Here is a 20,585-nt window from a genome sequence, read left to right as displayed (position 1 = left end):
CCTGGCTTCAAAAGTACAAAAACTCTTCCCTTAGGGTAAAAAGAGGTGTATTGTTGTCTGACTTCTGTAGGGATGCCAAAGAATCCTGTGAGCCATTATTCATTGTCTGCAACAACCAGGGTCCAAGACAGAGAAAAATGAGGCTAATCACAAGGAAAGAATGCTACAGAAAAGGAATCTCATGCATAGAACCCAAATAAGATTTTTAATTTTTTTTGGTCTCAAAAGTAGTCTTAGTTCTTAACACATTTTTACTGTTGTTGATGTCTTAATTCTTTGCTCCTAATCCTTTATGCCCAGAAAGATGAAAAAACATCAAATGAAGCCTGCAGGTTTATATGTCTTCTTTGGTATAGTAATGAGAGAGGCTGTGCTTTTCTGGTTTGCACTCCTGGCTATGGATATGTTTTCAAGTGAAAGGGAGTAGTCAGGACAACAAAGTATGAGCATTAATTTTACAGACACAAACTTAACCAAGAGATTGTGGGAATAAGAGCCAATTCCCAGAAGACCAATTCTTCTTCTTCATTAAACTAGAAAGAGAAATCTCATCATGGGATCAGTAGACAAACAGGGTCAAGTACAGGAAACTGATGCTTTACAGAAGACCTAACAGTGCTGAACCAGTGAAGATTTACCTGCTTAACTCTGGATGAGCTCAAAAAAGTTCATACCTAGAGTTCACAGAATATCAGAATCACAGAATGGTTTGCGTTGGAAGGGACCTTGAAGATCACCCAGTTCCAACCCTCTCTGCCATGGGCAGGGATACCTCCCACTACACCAGGTTGCCCAAAGCCCCATCCAACCTGGCTTTGAACACTTCCAGGGAAGGGGCATCCACAGCTTCTCTGGGCAACCTGTGCCACTGCTTCACCCCAATCATAGTAAAAAATTTCTTCCTAATCTAATCTAAATCTACCCTCTTTTAGTATAAAGCCATTACCCCACATCCTATCACTACACTCCTTGATAAAGTGTTCCTCTCCAGAGTTCTAGGATATACTTCCTTCTGACATAATTACCCCAAGAATAAGATGTGGGAGCTGTTGTTATGGGCCCTTCTGGTTAATGATAGGTATTACTAGAAACCAAAGAATAATAAACTGCATGGGAGAAAAGGTGAACTTGGTATTCAAGGAATAAAAGTTTATGGAGAATAGCTGCAAGCACCATTGTTCATACTCTTCAGTATTAAGATATGTTTCCAGTCTTAGGTAGATAAAAAACAGTCTTTCCATTTTGAGAATGAGAAGAGGACAAAAAAATTAAGTACTGCAAGACCAAGACTGGAAATGATGTCATGAATATGTTAAATTTAGCACTTGCACAAAGCAATGTAAGTAGACTACCCTTGAAAATTTTGGTGTAACTGCAAAAATGCCCATGGCAGCCTTTTGCAGTTCTTCAGTGCCCTCTGAGTGAGAACATTTGTCATAGATATCAATAATCCTTCTTGAAAAAATAAGTCTATTTCTTTATGCCTTACATTAAAAGAGACAGAAGCACATACTGAACATTAGCCTTTTAAAATAATCTTTTACACATCGGAAGGGACCTATTACACTCCATCAGTGTTTACCATTGATCTGTTATTTCAGAAATTACTTTCCTCGAATCTTTTCTCATAGGTAGCATCTTCAACACGTCTTAAAATTCCTGTTGATTTCTTCCAATACGTATATTTTAAGTGTGGTGCCCCAAACAAGATACAGTATCTCACAGAATGCCTTGCCAGGGCTAAGTAGCAAAATAAATATCCTCTGTGAAATTCTCTGTGAAAAATAATGCTTGATAAGCTGTGAATGCTTCTACTATGAAGAGTGGTAGATTTGATTTGCAGGTGGCCTTCATGCTATGAAATACAATCCACATATTTCTCCGAAAGGAACAATTGTATTTGGCCAGCCTGTAGACCTTTGCAACATAAACACACATATCCACACACCAAACCAAACCAAAGCAAGACAAAAACCAACAGACAAACAAACAAACAACAACAACTTGAGTTGCCACTCAAGTGATTAGGTAAATCTTGATTTGGTATTGTGAAATTCAAACTACAGAAATTATCTTACAGAAATAAAATAAATCAGTTATAGTTGGAATATAAAATAGCAAAACTCAAACCATAAACTTCAACAACACCTGTTTCCTCCTTCTTTAACTAGCAACTATATTTTTAAATCAAATGATCTAGAAAACTTTCTAAACATTTTAATGTTTAAAATCAAAACAGGTGATTAATACAACAATAATTATTTTTCCTTCATGGCTAACTTTCAGATTGTTATTGTTATATCTGTCCTCGAAATAGAAGGTTAAAAACAATAATTGCATGGTTTTGTGGTGGTGTTGTTTTTCACACTTTAAAACCTTTTTATTATTATTATTATTATTTATTTTTACATTTTATTTTTAATGAGAAGGTGCAACATCCACTTCGCAGTTAACAGTGAATCTGCAGCTGAAACACTACTTACCAAAAATGCCTCAAAAACTCACTTTTGACCCTCTACTAATAGGTAAATAGCATATGGCAGCATGCTTTTTTATTATTTAACTTAATTTTCATTAATTTTTATGACTTACGCATTTGCTACTAACAAAACTGGGCAGCCTTATTCAATCATGATTTATAAAGAAAGAAAACATGCAAATATCAGTACTTTGGCAGAAACAGTCACATGCTTTGTGACCACTCTTGCTTCCTGACATCCTAATGACAAACATGCATTGCCACATCTCTAAAGGCAAAGTGAAGCAAGAAAAGTTAAATTCTTTAGAGAATATAAGCAGAGTTTCCTAGCTGGAAGCATACAAGAACTGTCATTTTCTTTTACAAACAGAAATTATAGACTTGCAATGTTTAGATCACCTTCACTGACTTAAAATACTGTTTTCCCAAGTGACCTAAAATACTGAGTAAAACAACAGTACAACTGTATTGTACAGGGTGTTCCTAGTGATAATCATACTTTTTCAACATCTGATATAAAACACAGACATTGTTTTAACAAGTAACACTTTGCCTGACCTAGAAGATAGGACAAAGGAGTAAGAGAGTCACGTCCAATTCCTCATGGATTCTCTGCCTGGATCCTGGTTTTTGCACAGTTTACCTTACGAACATGATCCGAGTGACATTTCACAAATTCCTGGATAAATGTTGCTACACTCTGCCAGCAGAGAGACAGGCTGTGTCATGCACAGATCAATAATAGCACTGTGTTTCATCAGCCTCAAAATCAAAAGTGCTTCATCTGGCAAAAGCCATGGCCCTTGAGGATCTGACATATATAAACTGAATACCCTACACAGGATGTCTACTACAAAATCTGCCAGTGCAAAGACAAGTCTGGAGATACACAGTGAGTATATGTAAATAAGAAAATACATTTTTGTATATATAAAGAAGTTTTTAACTCCTTTTTATGAAAAGTAAGAACAAATATCACAAAGAAGCTGCTGAATAATGGAAATGACACTATTTAAAATTTTACAATTCTTGACAAAAGAATAAAAACACAGTCAGGACAGTCCAATAGTCAATCGTTTGCGGCATTTACTATAGCATGCAGTATCTTTTGAACTGTATACAGTAATATATATTATAGTGTGCACCAATAAAAGTACAGTATATTTAAATTATACTTACAGCTTTCTTAGCAAATTAATCTTCATTAAAAATACAACATGACAATTTTTATTTTCTTCAGGGAATCTACTCGAAGTAGAGAAGACTGTAAATTACAGGAAGTATGCTTCCTGTAGTTTCAGGCCTCTATACAGGCTTTTATAATGAAATAATCGAAATGTATGTTTCCTACTACTTAGCTTTCCTCAACATTATCTTAACCTTATTTGTCAAAAGAGAGCTTCCAAAATGTTTCACTTTAAGTGCATCATCTCTAGCTTTTTAATTGAAATCATTCTCTATCAAAATTCCTTTCCGTTGTTTCTCATAGTAAATTCTGTTTTTTTTTCTTTTTTTCTGCCAAAGTTTTTACTTTTCACAAACAATAATTTGAAAAATAAGTATTTGATGCTTTGGAAGCCAAGCCTGTAACAAAGAAGGGTCACTCAAAAAACGATTAATCTGTCCTCAATTAGAATTAAATGCTTTCTTCTCTAAGTATTTCACCAGTACCTCACTAAAAAACTGTTTCCTTAGTCAAACCTACATCTGGACTAAGGAATATGAAATAAATATTTTTAAAATTGTTATCTAATTTTATATATTCAGATTTTTCCTCATCAAGCTATGTACTACCTAAATTAAAGGCTGAGACAGGCCCATATGGGAGAGTTCAAGGAATGGCCAGAGTTAAGAAGCTGTAGCATACTTCCTACTAGGAAAAGCTGACAGAGTTGTGACTGTTTAGCATGGAGACGAGTAGCCTCTGGGGTGATATCATCTACTCGCACAAATATCTGAAGGAAGGGTTTAAAGAAGGCAGAGCCAGGCTCTTCCCAGTGGTGCCCAGCGACAGGACAAGAGACAATGCGCACAAGCTGAAACACGGGAGGTTCTGTCTGTACATCAGGAAACGCTTCTTTTTTCCTGGGAGGGTGACTGAGAGAGGTTGTGGAGTCTCCCTCTTTGGAGATATTAAAAAGCCATCTGGACATGGTTCTGGACAACCTCTTCTGGGCCCTACTTGAGTCAGGGAGGTGTGTGGGGGGGGGTAGAATAGATGATCTCCAGAAGTTCCTTCTAACCTCGAAAATTCTGTGTTTCTGCAAAAGACCTTTAGTCTTCTCTCAGCTCTGTAGCCAGAGAATCTAAAAGGCTGTACCAAAAAATGTAAGTCTCAACTACACTATACACTATACCACAAATGCAGATTTTCCTTCTTTTTACATTTCTTCTGCTAAAGACTAATTCTCTTTTAATGTTCCTATTGCCCATTATGGAACATCAATTTCTTTTAGGTTATTCCCTTTGTTTCATTATCCATTTTCCCTGTGCCATCACTTGGTGTTTCTGAGTAGTGATGACTTCTTCCTTCCAGCATTTAAAGGGGGCCAACAGGCTCTTCTCCACAGCACTTAAATTAAGTTAAATGCATTCTGAGTTTCATCACAAAAATACTGTTGCTTAGCTTTACTCTATGAAGTACATGCATTTCTCCCAAAAATTCTTCTGATAATGAAAAGAGCATTACTGAAGCTGAGATCTTCCTCTTTGTATTTTTCATGATTTCAGCTCACATTATTAAACATATCCTTTCTCTGTCTGCTCTTGTTTTTCCATGCTTCCTACAGAACGTTTGTGTTTTTATTTTCTCCCAAAAGGCTACCCATTGCTCAACACAAGCAGTTGACTTCTAATTCTTCGTTTTTTAGATTAATTGTCCAATATCACAGCAGTTTTCTTACTCCAAATCTCATCTGAAAATATATACTTTCTAATATTCTCAATTTTAATAACCTGTATTATATCTTTACATTACAAAATTTCCTTAATTCACAACAGTTCCTCAAATTTGAAGCAGCACAGTCATGAATAAGGAGGAAACAATAGTAGAATTGGAAGATATGTAATGGTGCAAAGCTTTGAAATAGATCTTCCAAAACGTGTGAGTTCTATGTTAATTTTTGTTATACATGGTTTGCAATGACCTCATATCAAGTATGATTCAAGTATACAGAATGGAAAGAAAATAGAATCTTTTTTTTTCTTTTTTTCTTTTTTTTTCAGTCTTCCTTTGCTAGATTAAAGAATCTAGAAGCTAATTTCTTTTTCCTAGATTTTTAAACTGGAGTTACCTTTTAATCTCCTCTTTTATAAACTCTAATTGCTCTCTGGAATGTCATATTTTTAAATCCTTCCCATAAGTCTTCTTCAAGTGATCTTTACTTCCCTCAAACTCTTCCTTGGATTCTGGGTATTGGAGCTAGACAGTACTCTAGAAGCAGCCAAATCATGCCAAAGCCAAAGAAAACATACTCTCTGCTCCTATTACACAGTCTCCAGCTTATATATTCTTGGTGTATAAACAAAAAAAACACGCTACTGTTTATCACAATGGCACTGGGAGTTTATGCTCAACTTACTACCTACTAGGACTCTCACCTTTCTTCAGAGTTCCTGGTTCCAAGGAGACAGCCATTCAGCTTTGCTCAACATGAACTTGGGCAATGTATTGGTTTTCATTATGATGTAATGATTTTCTTATTAAAAACCCTGTTGTGAGGTCATAATGATCTATACTTCTAGCCAGTGTCTGGTGGATAATTGAAGGTTTAGAATAGCTGTCAATGACTGAAGATATCCTCCTGCACTGACTTGGAATTTTTAAGTTGTCACTGATTTAAAAAAAATGATTGAAAGATTATACCTCTAAAACAAACAGCAAAAAGACTGTCATAAATTTCATAGCATATCCAAATGGAACTGATGCATAAGGTGTAAACCATTATTGGGAAAAAAATAATGTTATCATTCATGTGAGGGATCAACTGAAAAATTAATTTCATGGTATGTGAGATTCTGAGCTAGAGAAAGTGATTTAGTACTATTTATATGTACTGATTTAACCTTAAGATATGAATTGACACATTGAGTCTACTCTGTGTACCATGTGACAGCATTTAACCCCAATTCATATAGTACATGAAACATGGTGAAGATCACTGAAGAAAATTAATCGCCATGGCACAGGGACACACAGTGTAACTGGTTGTGCTTATAAAACTTCCAGGTACTTTCAGGTCCTAAAGCCATTTTCTTAACCCCATGACCCTGCTCCTTCAACTTACTAGGAAATCCACCTCCTCATATTAGGAATAAAACTGCCTCTTAATAATTCATACTACATCTATTTACCTAACCATACTGAGCACCCTGCTCTACCAACCTTATGCTCCTTATCTCCCCAGAGATGGAAATTTATTTAATTGATTAGGACAGGAGCTAAAGAATGAGAAGCAAGGTAAAAGGGTGTATTAGGAGGACAGAGCAGAATCAATTCATCCTTTAACATTCACAGTATAAAAGAATGAAAAAGCATTTCCACAATTTCTCATGACTTCTGAAAACTTTTCATATGTATATAATCAGGAAAACTTTTACCTACACTGAGAATGAGAAAAGAGACTGTTACGTAAAAATCTGACACATTAAACAGGCAATTACATACAAGTGGAGATTCAAACTTGCACAGTAGGATATATGGCTGACAGAAACCAAGACATGTATCTCTTGCATTTTAGTAGCACCCACAGAATGGTACAAACAGATGTTTGCATAGCGTATCAGAATGCTAACTATGCAATATTAAAAAAAAAAATAAATGTAGCTACATCCTCTAAAGTAATTTCTTTCCTGTAATTTCAAAATGCAAAAGAACTTCTCACCACAGAGAGACCTCCTACATGCAAATCTAGAACCCAAAAAAATATTTTTACCGTAAGTATTACAACCTTGGAGGTCTTGAAATTTTATAAAATTCAATGGAAATAAGAATATGCATGAAATGGTTAGTAAATTAATTTCATAGCTAATACTGGCAGTTAGTGTTAATTAATACTTTTTGGGGGACTCCAATGAACAAGCATAAGAGTACTTTTCCAATTGCAACCCACACTATTTTTTCCATAACAATCTGTAAGAAAAACAGACTACCATAGGCGAAATGTAATCTCCCTTTAACAAATAAAGAATTATTCCCAAGTCAATGTGCTATTTTTGTTTTTTTCTTTCTTTTTTTTTTTGTGAGACTTGATGGTGAATAAATATTATCTGACAAAACCATATAACATCCACAGAACTTCACATAACAGACAGAACCCAGTCTAGTTCAGTGCTTAGCTTTAATTAAACAACCAGATCGCACTGAATCCAATGAAGATATTCTTATACTGAGTATTTAGTCCCGTTTCCAAAAGAGAAGCAAAGAGAATAACTGTGTGGCTTTTTATTTTTTCTTTCAGAATCTCAGGCAGATGTTGGGTTTTACTTCTTACTTTACAAAGAAAACTTTAAAACTAATTACATAAAAATATCATGTATAAGAATTTGTACTCCTTACATCATTTTTCTAAAGCCAACAACATAGACAACTGTCTTTGCCTGAGCTGAATTAAAACTGAAAATACTTTTAAGAAGGGATGAAGATGACAAAAAAACGCAAAACATTAAAAATAATTCTTAAAGTTGATGCAAAGGGTTTTATTAGGTATTTAACATGTTATTTATAAAGCCCCGTAGAAGGATGGAAATCATTAAGATGTCAAGGTCTTAAAAAAGTTACCATGAACAAGAGCTGTCCTAAGACGTACATTAAGATGTAGGAATTTGCACCGAGGGTTAAACAACAAAATATTTCCATCAAATATTACTCAGAAGAACAACTCAGCAAGAAAGAAAGGACAAAAGGAAATCCTATTATGACAGTGTTAGTTGAGCTTTTCCAGGTCCCACATGGGATGTTATTCAGGAAAATTTTGGGGTTAAAAAATGTAAAATGAGTTCCATTTTTTGTCTAGTAATAAGGTAGGATTCACTGTACAAGGAAAGGTTGATTGAATCACATGAAAGGTGGAGAAAAGTAAGCTACATTTCACATGAAGTCAATAAACCAAAAAATTACAATATACCTTCCATATTACAATATTAAATATTAAAATTATACTATCTTCCATACTGTAATATGTATACACGTACATATTACTGTATTATACTATCAGATGTTTATATTAAATATGCTTACAGATATGTAAGATATACTACCTATATTTGTAACATTACAAGAATATGCTAATCCTTGTGATACAGGTTTTTTCTTTTAGTATAGCAGCATAACATTTAGAATTTCTATATGATATGATAAAATAATACATAGTATTGGTTTTAAGTATATTCTATGAACTTCATGTAGTCTCCACAATTTTTTGTTTACAGTATATTTTTCTAGAATTTACCTATCTGTAAGTTATGTCATTTTGACATCAATATAAAACAACTCTCATAGTTCCAGTTCATGCCAACTGTTCTCTTTAATTTATGAATGAGACACATTTCCTACATGCAATGTACTTCAACTGTTGTTCATCAATAATTCAACAGATTTATTGTAATTTTTCTTCAGAGATCAATAGAAATGTAAAAGGTATTTTGCTTTATTTTTGTTTTGTAATGAAAGCACAATTTCATGATAAATATATTTTACAGTCTAGTTCTTTAAAGGAACCAACTGCAAAATGTTGTAAAGTTTGCAATGCAACAAACAATAAAAATTGCTAAGATATTTTTGGTTTACATACATTTTAAAAGGGCAGTTACTTTCATGTTTACCATTTAGCAATTCTTCATTTTATTTCCAAGTCAACTTCTCTGACAGAATAGAAAATAGAAATTTGAGAACTGCTTTATACCAGCAGCAATGCTGAATCAGTTATTTACCAGAGGAAAAATATACAGAGAATTCCTCACTAAAGAACTGGAAGTTTGACCAAATACATTTAACTAGCTAAACAGCTAGTTTATTACATCCCTAGTAGAATTTTGGACTAGGAATTGAAAGAGGAGAATTTTAGGCTCACAGTATCAGACAGCTTTGTCTGTCTCTGTTTCTAGCCTTTAGAAGTCTGACATCCCACCTGATTTTCAATTTATTAGGCTCAGAAAAACTCTAGTAAACCTAAATGTCACTTGTTTAATTTATGATCTATCAGAATCTATTATTCTCTTTAGAGCCAAGCCTTCAAAAACTGTAGGCAGGGTCCTGAAATAGAACTTAAATTCCATAGAAGTAAAGTTTGAAATAGATTATAGACAATTTTTTTTCTACTTACAGGCAGTATTGTTATTTAGGTCTGGAACATTGCGGCAAGACCAGGAAGAATGGCTTTCTCTCAAGAACACATAAGCTGAGGGTGTGTTTTGACATTTAAATTGTCTGTTGTGCCATCAAAGAGGTCTCTTCTAGGCATTCTACAAAATGATAACTGCAGTATGACTTCAGAAGAAAAAAACATACTATTTACATCCAGTCAAGTTTTGAGAAGACCTCAGCCTCCCACTTGAACATAGTTTTATTAGATAAACCTCTGCTGTTTTAGATTGTATTTACAAACTCTGGAAAGGTCAAGCAGTATATCCTGTTTTATCATACTTTTAACGCTTCTGCTTTACCTTTACACTTTTTCTAAATTTTAAATATAAGTGGAATAGAAAATGTACTATTTTGATTTTTTTTTCAGATTCTGTCTTCACTTCTTTTTGAATATTGTTCCTAAAGATTATAGTTCCTGCAAATTGACCAAGACCATTGCTATTCACAGCAGTCAGGGAAGGATAATCTGTACACTTCTCCAGACACGGAGGAAAGAGAAACTACATTTGTTCTGACATTTTCGGGAACAGGCTCTTCCAAAAAACAGCTTCACACAGTTCTTTGATTGCTTTTTTGCAGTCAGTGCCCAGGTTGGGTGGTTGTGACATGGTTTTGCACTGAGGTTTGACAAAGATGTTAAATAGGTATATTTAGCTTTTTTATTATTTATTTTTATTTCTCCAGTGGATACATGTAAGATGTTTTAGACGTAAATGTGTCTGGTAAGAATGGAAAGGGGCATTGCTGAACAGGAAAGAAAGAAATTGAACTTTCATTAGTTTATTTTCAATGTTTTATTACCTTAGCCATTACAGCAGCACAATTTACTTTTTTTTTTTTTTTTTTTTTTTTAGCTATTTCTGTAAATGAAAGTCAGAATTCCTGCATATACTACTGGTGTAACTGTAAACTCTTGCACAGCCTATCTGTAAAAATTTGTATTTATACTTTTTAAATAAAGTATAGTGACTTCAAAATAAAGTAATAAATAAAGTAATAAAGTGACTTCAAAATTCTAATTCTTCTAAAACATTTCATAAAATTGTATCAATCAGATATTCTGTATATATGTGTTATTATCTGATGTGCATCTTAAAAAATATATTTTTAAGCCACTGGAGAAAAAAATTTTTTCATTTAGAAATATGACACAGAATGTATAAGCTTTTGTATGAACTTAATTTAAAAAAGCACAAGAGCTCTGAAATACTTCTGTGAAAGAGGAGTCAAAAAGCTGTAAGTTGGATACCTATGAAAGTGTTTAGGTTAAAACTACTGGACATGTTTACAAGAATTTCTAATGGGACAATGTTTATTTTAAAAGACACCAAAAGTTTTCAAAATGCTTATGCGTCTGCTACAATTCTACTGAACAAAAGTGAGAAAGTTCAAAAAGCAGTTTTGACTTACTGATGAATAATTAAAAAAAAAATTAGCTTGCAATTTCAAGCTTATTCCTAAAATTTAGGAATCCTTAAAATTTAAAGAAAACACACACACAAAAATTACAATGTAAATAAATCATAAACTTATAAAATGAAAAACCCCACATAAAAACTTAAGTCAAAGTGAAATCTTTGTGTAAACAATAGTTAAGTCAGTAACTACAATGCATCTAAGTTCATCATCAGTTTCTTCTTTGTTTTGAGGTAACTGAATAATGCTAAGTTGGTTATTACTCATATTTGGGTACTATAAGAAGAGTGAAGACTGATGAATTTGCAGATGCAGCTTGGAATTCTCAGCTGTTCTCTGATAAACTGAGCAGCAAACAATAGTCAAGAGAATATGTAGAGAAAACCACAAACATACTTTTAAAAACATAAAGTTTTTTCTAGCTCTATTATTTTCTACTTTTAATGCTTACACCTTTCTGTTCTTGAGATAATCCACCAGATCAACTTTCCTTTTGTCTTAAAAGCAAACTGTATTTAAAAAGCCCAATAAGAGCTCAGCAAAAAGAAATGTTCCGTCAAAATTCAAAGAAAATAGAAACTTCAACAGCTCAAACAAAGTTTAGAGAGATTTTTATAATGCTATAGATGCTATCACAAAAAAATCCCTAGGCTGAGCTGCAGCTAAAACATACAGAGACTTCTAAAAAAAATCCAACTCATCAAAAAAGTAGTTGCGTATCTGCAAGAATGCATCTGAAAAATTTTAGTTAAACCTTCACATCATGCACTCCAAAGGACCTGTCAGTGGTTGACTGGTTGACTTGTTCCCATCTTTTGAGATCCATGTTTCCTGCTGAAGCAGCCTTATACAAGCAGTTTGCAAATGTCTACAGCGTTCTGTTAAGAAATGCATTTATGACATCACCTGAGAAACTGGAGATCTGATGCAAAAGATCCTACAGTACCTTTCAGCAGCAGACCTATGAGTGGCCACAACTTTAATACGATAAACACTAATGACAACCTGCATACAATTTTCCTTTTTTATCAATAAATTTTATCTGAACTTTTCTGACAAGAATGATAACTACTGCATAACACTAATTATCACTGCTCTGCTGTATGCAATAAATAGACTCCTTTTATAATTAGTCACTTAGTGATACAAATGAGTAGGGGGGAATAAATCTTATGAAATAAAAAATCCTGGATTTTTCTAACAATTCCTTTCTGATGTTTTTCCTAAGAAACTAAGGAAATGCTAAATCCCTTTGCTTCTACATTAAGTATCAGCTCCAGCTGTGATTTCTATACAATGATTGCAAAATGTAACTACTGTACTTCTGAACAGACGGTCTTGACTCAGTATTGATGTGAATCCTTGGAGAATGCAAGCTTTGAATCTCACATGTGCAGACACTTTAAAGACATTTTGCAGAAATATGCACAGAATTGCTTTTGCAGAAACAAAACAAAGCAAGAAATAGACATTACTGCAAAGAGTCTACAAGGCTAAACAAAAAATGAACTAAAAATTCAGCATTCCTTACTCTTACAAACAGAAACAATCATAAATACAGGTGTGTGTGTATCTTCAAGAAAAATACACAAAACTATATATGTACATATATTCTGAAAATCAACAGATGCCAGACAGTTCTTAGGTTGTATGAACTGTAAAATGTCTCAATATGAACATCTGGAACATTTAAATCCTAAATCCAGAGTCAATCTTCTAGCATTAGATTCCTTGAGGATTATAACAAAGAACTGAGTGCACGAACATCTGCCCTTGTCTCCTTGTAAAAATGGATTTATTTTCTTTGTGAAATTCAGGCAACATCTCATCCAAGTCCATGTTGTTAATGTTTAAGTTACTAAAACACTACACTTACCTTAGCCCAACATCGCAAGTTTGCTGTTAATATAAAATTACCCAGGAGCATGATTACATACAGAAGTTATATTTGTATGCTAGTTACTTTGACACTGTTAAAGTGTGTAAGAGCCTCCCTGAATCCAGAGATTGCCTAAATCTTTTACTTCTTGGTTTGTTCCCTTGGTTTTTATCTTCTACCTGTGCAAGATAATTCCAGAACCTAAAGTTAACAGGAACACTGAGGAGAAACAAAGATGAAAATAGTATTTTTAATAAGGAAGAAAATGTTTTAAAAATAGAATTTCACTTGCAATACCTTAAAACTTCACTTCTAGATAGCAATTTTTATAACACTAATAAAAACAATCAAACCAAAAAAAAAAAAAACCACAAATGTGTGCTTTGCAATCATTTGATCTGTCTGAATCATGGTTCTCTCTCTAAAACACGCATGTACCCTGCAGTGACTGTGTAGGTGCTTTACCTCCTTAATTTTCACTTGGCAAGTAGCCCAAGCCTCTGCTTTAAATTTCCCACTTGGTAGCACTACTATGGCACCTGAAGAGTAATTAGTTATAAGAAAGGGAATTTGAATTGGTTGCTGAGAAGGAAAAAAATATGCATGCCTAATAAAGATTTTTCCTTGAGTACCTGCAACACCATTTATTTAATTTTGCTTAGAATGCACCACCCTTTAAATAGACCATTGACCAAACTTTTTTTTTTTTTTAAAAAAAAAAAAAAACTTTCCAAAAGAACAGTGAAAGAAAATTGGTTTCTAAGACCATACTATTTTGCTTGGAGTCAGTCTTTTACATTACAACAACACTTACCTTCATACATTTTTTTTTAAACACAGTTTCTTGATAATGGCCTTTTTTTAAAAAAAATTTGTTTCCCAAACTGCTCTCCTATGGACACCTAAGGTGTAGTCTTCTAGGAAGGCAAATCATGATGATGTCTGAGCAAGTCGAATATCCTATATAAATTACTTATACATAACTCTCTGTGAAGTTTATACTGTCCATGAAGCTTTACGTTATGATACTATTTGTGAGATAGGCAGATCTCCACTGGTCCCAATGACCTTGGAAACTATTTTTGAACAATTCATTACATATATATAGTTATGCAAAATGAGTAACAGAAATTAGGTTTTTCCTTCTCTAGAAATTAGCAGTTCCCCAGCCCTAAGAAAGTGAAAAGTGCTGCTCCTGATACTGCTTCTGCCTTCTGCGCAAAGAGAGAAATGCAGAGAAGTTTGAGGGGGAGGGGATTTGATTTCTTTTTTAATGTCTGCCTCCTTCCAGCAAGTCCATCTGTTGTAGCACTATAATTCTGGAAGCAGGATATGTGTGTGACCAACAGGAGACAATTACTGCAAAAGTGTTTGTTGATTCAGCTCTATAAAGGGTAGGCCAATCACTACAGTATGAATAGAAAAGAATTCCAGCTGAGGAGCTGCATATAGATTAACACAAAATACATATATATAAATGAGAATGGGGAAAATCTGTAAGGAATGATAGTATGGGAAAGGATTAAGTAGGAATGAAGACTGATGTAAAGAAGGAAGCTGGCATTTTGGGGGCTGTTAACCAAATAGTTTGTCAGTCTCTATTTTCATAAATCATATTCTGTAGCTTTCTACCTTGACAGAGAGAGCTGGGTTTATATAGATATAGAACTGGTTTGAGTTCCTTTTGAAAGAAAACTCCAGTTGCCTTGAGCATTCCTTTTGTGGGGCATATAGAAACAGTTTCTCCAGAAGTGACTGCTCTTTATAGAAGAAAGGGTGCTAGTTCAAGTGGACTGACCAAATTCTCAGGAAAATTCTCAGACGACAAGCTGAGGGTGAAATTCTCTCCACCATTCAAATAGAAGCAAAATATCAGTGTGAAAACAAGTTATTTTTCAGCAGGGCTAATGAAGTGTCTTAATAAAATAGTTTATCACGCCTGTATATAACATCTGATTCAGTATCTCATAGAAAACATGCTAATGTATAGCATTTCATAATTTTGATCACAAGTTAAGAAACAAGCAATGTTATCAGAATTCCACAAAATTATAACAGAATTAAACTGAACATTATAAGACACCATAATGAGGAGGACTTTACCTGTATGGTCAATTTACTAGTTTGAAGTCTCTGATCAGCCAAATGTAGCTGAGCTGTTAGTTTTTCATTCACTTCTTTAAATCCCTTCACAGAAGATACTGCTGTCTTTTTTTCATTCTGTAAAACAGCTATCTGCTGCTGCAATGACTTAATTCTTTCCCGTAGTAGAGTAGCAGAGTAGCCTGGTTTCTGGAAAATGATATTTCTCCTTTTTGTTCTGTTCACTAAACATAAAATGGCATGTTACTAATACCGACAGACCATCATAAACAGGATGATTTTTGATGTTCCTCTAGCCCTTCAGAACACTATTTTAGCCTCTAAAATACTTTCCTAGGATACCATACTCAAAACTTCTCAGTAAGTGAACTGAGAAATTAATTCAGTTAACCTGTAAATGTTTGATGCTTTTTTTCTAAAGTGCCAACTCTGCAAACTCAACAAGGACTTGAAAGTTAAATATGGCTCTAGCTTCTGATTGGTATTACCAGAAAAGACTTGGTAACAGATTTTTTAAGGTCTAAGCCAAAATACAGTTCATTTTGTTCCTTGACTGTGTTGGACACAAAGAAAAAGTAGGAACAAGAAACAATGAAAAGCCTTATTAGTTTAGTCAACAGATTCAATAGGCACGATTTAGTAAAAACAGAAAATAACTTTACTGACCTAAAAGATGTTTGATGATCACTTTTTGTGAGACAATTTCATTTTAAAATAATGACCTGAAGCTTTGAAAACATACTCATGTAAATTGACAACAAGCAAATCATGCAACAAAATAGAAACCGAGTTCACGTAACATAATGGATGAGGTTTTGAAATATCAGGCAGGAATTCTTTGTCAATATTACTTATGAACTTGCCAAAAATATATAATATTCCTACCTTTGCTTAGAAATGACGGATAAGCTGTTATGAGATAGCAGATCTTTTTCCTCTTGGATTGTAACTTTTCCAGGTCTTTATTCTTTGAATGGATCTAAATAAAAAACAGAAGCATGAAGCTTAGCTTTTCTTCCTAATGGCACACCAGCCACAAAACTCCATCATTTTCCAGTTTTAATCGAAACAACAAAAATTATTTCCAAAAATATGAAAATTTTTCTGAATTATAATTTGAAAACTAGTTTTACAACACCAGTCCACAAAGAGTACAAATTTGTGTCTTTCCCATCAATGTAGAAGAAATAAAAAACTGTTAATCATAACCCCTTCCAAAGAATCCCAAAAGAGAAAAATGGAGTGCCTGTTAATATCTACAGGTGTTTCTTTTTCTAGATAAGGTATGAATTTATTTGTAGGGAAAAGGATGTGTACTGTTTGAAAGCCTACAATCTCCCTTGTTTCAAGATATTTAAATGCATTTAAAAAAAGGAATAGTGATATTATTTCTAGAGGGATAAGATCAGATTAGACACATTCTTAAAGATGCATGAATGTACATGCATCTACTAATGCAAACCTGTGTTTGTACAGTTCAACAAAAATCAACTGCATACCTTTTAATTATAAATTTCTATTTGAAAAATAAGGTATTTCCAGAACACGTAAAATGTTCAATGACAGAAACAGAGGCTGAAGAATGAGCATGGCTTACATCAAAATCAACATACTAGTTCCTTCACTTTTAAATGCTTGGTATATTTTGAAACATTTTTTTTTCTTCTGAAGTTTGCAAAGTTTATCCAATTTTTCAATTAATCTAATTAATTTCTATGTGATATCATGCAACACATTTCTGGAAATACTCATAATTAAAATACCTTTTCATCAAATGTATAAGGGTAATTAGGAATGGATAATCTGTTAATTGCATTGGACAAAGTACTGACATTCCAGGATAGTTTAGCCATGAATTCTAAATTTGTACAATTGCCACATAATTTGAAGGACAAGAAAATAGGATGTGTATGGGGAAAAAGAAAAAAAAAGAGAGAAAAAATCTGTCTCTTTTGGGAATGCTCTTAATCAATTACATTTTCTTCTGTGTCTCAAATGCAATAATGGAAACTGGTACTAAGTACCTACCAGTACGGCTAGAGGACCCTACAGCATGGAAGACGTAAGAGATGACCAGTGATGGTCTGAGATGGTGATTATATGTCAAGTAGACCCAAGTTCTCAACTGATAACCATACATAGCTGCAGTGAAAAGATGGCTATCTCCACTCTAGGCCACAGCTCTGCTAACTTAATGAGTTTAGAGAGTGTCGGTGACTCCTGATACTGCACAGGGTACTATGTATTTACAGCATGGGGGGCAAAACTGAGAAAGACTTTGTGCCATAACCAATCTCACCTCCAACAACAGATATAGCTCAACACTTACAAATTTTGTGTCACGAGCTTTTCTGGCCTTTTGTGTGAGAATACCGTTACCCAACTGGAGTGTTTCCCTCAGAAGGGATTTAAGATTTTTGTTATCATTTTTGCTGTTTGCAATACCAGTAAAAAGCCTGCTATGGTGCAAGGAACACCAAGAATTGTCAATGCTAAACCTTTTTTCAGTGCCATTTTCCATACTTTTACAGTAAGACATGTTTTCAGGTGCTTCTCCTGAACGTCCACTGAAGCATACATACCTGCTTAGCACTCTTGTGATATTTCTTGTGCATGCTCCACGTCCCGCAGTCTGTTAAAGAAGTGTATCAGAATACTTCTGTCTTTTCCAATAGGAACAGACAGCAAATGCAATGCAAGCAAAAAGAAGAGGTACTGGCCGTGTCTACACTACCAGCCAAGATAGCCCAGACGCAGCTGGATGCCATGTCCTGTACATGTTCAGTTCAAGGTGGCAGGAGGTAACAGGAGTAGGACACTATGACAGTGTTTCACATACATCATATACTCATGATGGAATATTGTGTATTCCATACCAACAGATAGTTGCAGAAGAATTTTCCATTTTCCAGATTTTCTGACAGAAAAATAGATCTTCTCATAAAAACACACAATCAAGAATATGTAATGAGACCAGAGAGTTTGTATTTATTTAAAAATTTTGGAAACTAAGAAAAGGTAATCTGTTTCCAAACTCTTTATTCTATCACTGTACATAAACAATTTCAAGGTCATTTTCAAACAGCAGCAAGTTACTCAGTGTTTCAGTATCCCATTTCTTGAACTAAGAACTAATATCGTCTGCTTGTGTTTTAAATTCCATGATTTAAAGTAATTTATTTGGGCAAACACAGGAGGGAAAAATTATTAGACACTTTTCTGAAGTCCAAAAATGAGTCATTTGTTACAGATTGTATGGAGCTTCTAAAGATTGGGGAAACAACCAGCTGGCCCTGTTTTGTCAGAAAGTAGCATATAGATGTTAGGAATGAGACAAGGGGTTCAAATCCCAGAAATTAATGTAAATGGGCTAAGTAGAAGCTAAAAGCACTCTTTGCTCTAAACAGAATCTCCTGAACAGAGCTAGAGCCAAAAGCATCCAAGATGGAGACAACTTTCTGAACACACCACATTAACAGAAAGGTGTTTGTGCTTGATTAGTCAGCACACCATTTTGCTAGAGGGGAGACAGGGTTGTTGCTATTTCTTCGTTATGGGCTACGTCACCCTGTTCTGTATGGCTTAATGAAGAATTAAAGAGCTTAATGGGATGTCTGAGGCATTCTTTGTCTTGACTGTGAGACAGCAGGACTAGCTTACAGCAGGTTTACATTTTTTAATCAGCTTTTACACTCCTGATATATCCTCCAAATTCTTTGCAGACTAATTGTTCAGAAAATATTCTAAATGATAATGAAACTCTACCCACTGAATACCTGCAAGCAGATTTTCTTTCCAGTCTACAGTGAGAGTCAAATTAATTAAGAGGGGAACAGCAGTCATAATACTAACTATTAAACTTCAATACTCGGCACAGGAGAACAAAACAAGTTACATTATATACCTTTTTATTATACCGTTGGCTTTTGCCTTCTAAATGAGCAATGTTGCAGGGCTTTTGACTGTCTTGTATTTGTTTTTTTTCCCTGTTGCTTGCTTCTGTCTGGCACAGGATCAATATTTTGCATTGTCTTCATAATCACTGTTTCCAAAGTTTCAGAAGCTGGTATTTCAGAGTCACTAAAACAACACATTAGGGAAAACAAAACAAAATTAAGCTAAACATTAGCAATTTCATTCAAAAGTTCCAAACAGCCAATAAGCAGGCACACAGAAAATACCACATGCAAGAACAAAGAGAAACTAATATAAAATCCAAACAGTACTAACAGTACTAAGTTGACTTATTCAACAGATACTTAGAAATATAGTACGAAATAAATCTCTGTCTTGTCAAGTCAACCCAGACAAAAAGAGTTTCACTATACAGTGCACAGAGTTCTCAGACATTATCTGTTTCTTAAAGAACAGCTTTTTTAGTCTACAAAAGTGACACACAAAGAACTGCTTGATGATACTTCTAGCCTGTGAATGGTGCACTAAGACACACTAAGTTTCCTCTCTCCTTCATTTTCACGTTGGATAGGAAATCAACAAAATGCACAATACTTAATTGAATAACATTTTGTTTCAATTGAACTTTATTTGTAGCATTGACTGAGACAAACTCAGAAACAGTACTTCAGTGAAATCTCTATCTAGCACCTCTTTGGAGTGCTTTTAAATTCTGTGAACTCAGCATTCTTTCTACTTAAATTGCATGCCATGCAGAGAAACTGCATGTGAAACCTATATTCTACTTTAAATTTTTCCTTAAACTTGTTATCTGATGTTAAAATATCAACGTGCTCTTAATTTCCAGTTTTTCATATCCTTGTCCCAGATTACCTTTTGTTTTCTGAATCAGTAAAGTCTCTCTTAAAATATGAAGTCTTGGATGTATCACCTTATATATCATCAATGGTTATTCATCACCATTTGTGCAAACACACTTCTGAAGGAATCTCTTGACTGAAAGCAATTTTGATTTGTTACTTTTTAAACCAAGACATTTAAAAAGGCACAATCAAGTTCAAACTAGGTTGCACCATCATAAAAATCAATGATTTACAGGTGGAAGCTACTTTAAAAGGCCTGAAAATGAAGAGTTTGTATGGGAACACGTTTATCCTTTCCCAAACCCGTACTGACATACTAGTATGTCTTATTGAGTGGCAAAACCAGAAACCAATGTAGTATTTCGAATGTGCTGCAGTAAAACAGAAATATTTCTAACTGTGTGTATTTTTTTTTCTAATTTGAATGCTTACAAAGAATGTTTTATTTAGAAAAAGAAAGGATTGAATCTAGAAATTCAGACTGCTACTATTGATAAAGAATAGTAGATATTAATCATACTAAGAGGACACTAAATGAAGACATCTCCCGTAGCTGTTGGGAATGAC

At 34.1% G+C, this 20,585-nt stretch overlaps 1 protein-coding gene across 1 annotated transcript in view; it reads right to left on the bottom strand.

Annotated features, from left to right (window-relative positions):
* The window catches only part of CNTLN (centlein), a 207,473-nt gene that overhangs the window by 47,743 nt on the left and 139,145 nt on the right, over window positions 1-20,585 (bottom strand). Inside the window, 4 exon segments of the mRNA XM_035558564.2 lie at window positions 15,241-15,464; window positions 16,126-16,219; window positions 19,145-19,225; window positions 19,227-19,320. Of these exon segments, the coding sequence (XP_035414457.1) occupies window positions 15,241-15,464; window positions 16,126-16,219; window positions 19,145-19,225; window positions 19,227-19,320 (493 nt within the window).

This window comes from Cygnus atratus, chromosome Z, assembly GCF_013377495.2.
Source record: "Cygnus atratus isolate AKBS03 ecotype Queensland, Australia chromosome Z, CAtr_DNAZoo_HiC_assembly, whole genome shotgun sequence".
Lineage (NCBI taxonomy): Eukaryota > Metazoa > Chordata > Aves > Anseriformes > Anatidae > Cygnus > Cygnus atratus.
The sequence above is the reverse complement of the archived record's forward strand: the minus strand, read 5'-3'. Positions and strand labels throughout refer to the sequence as shown.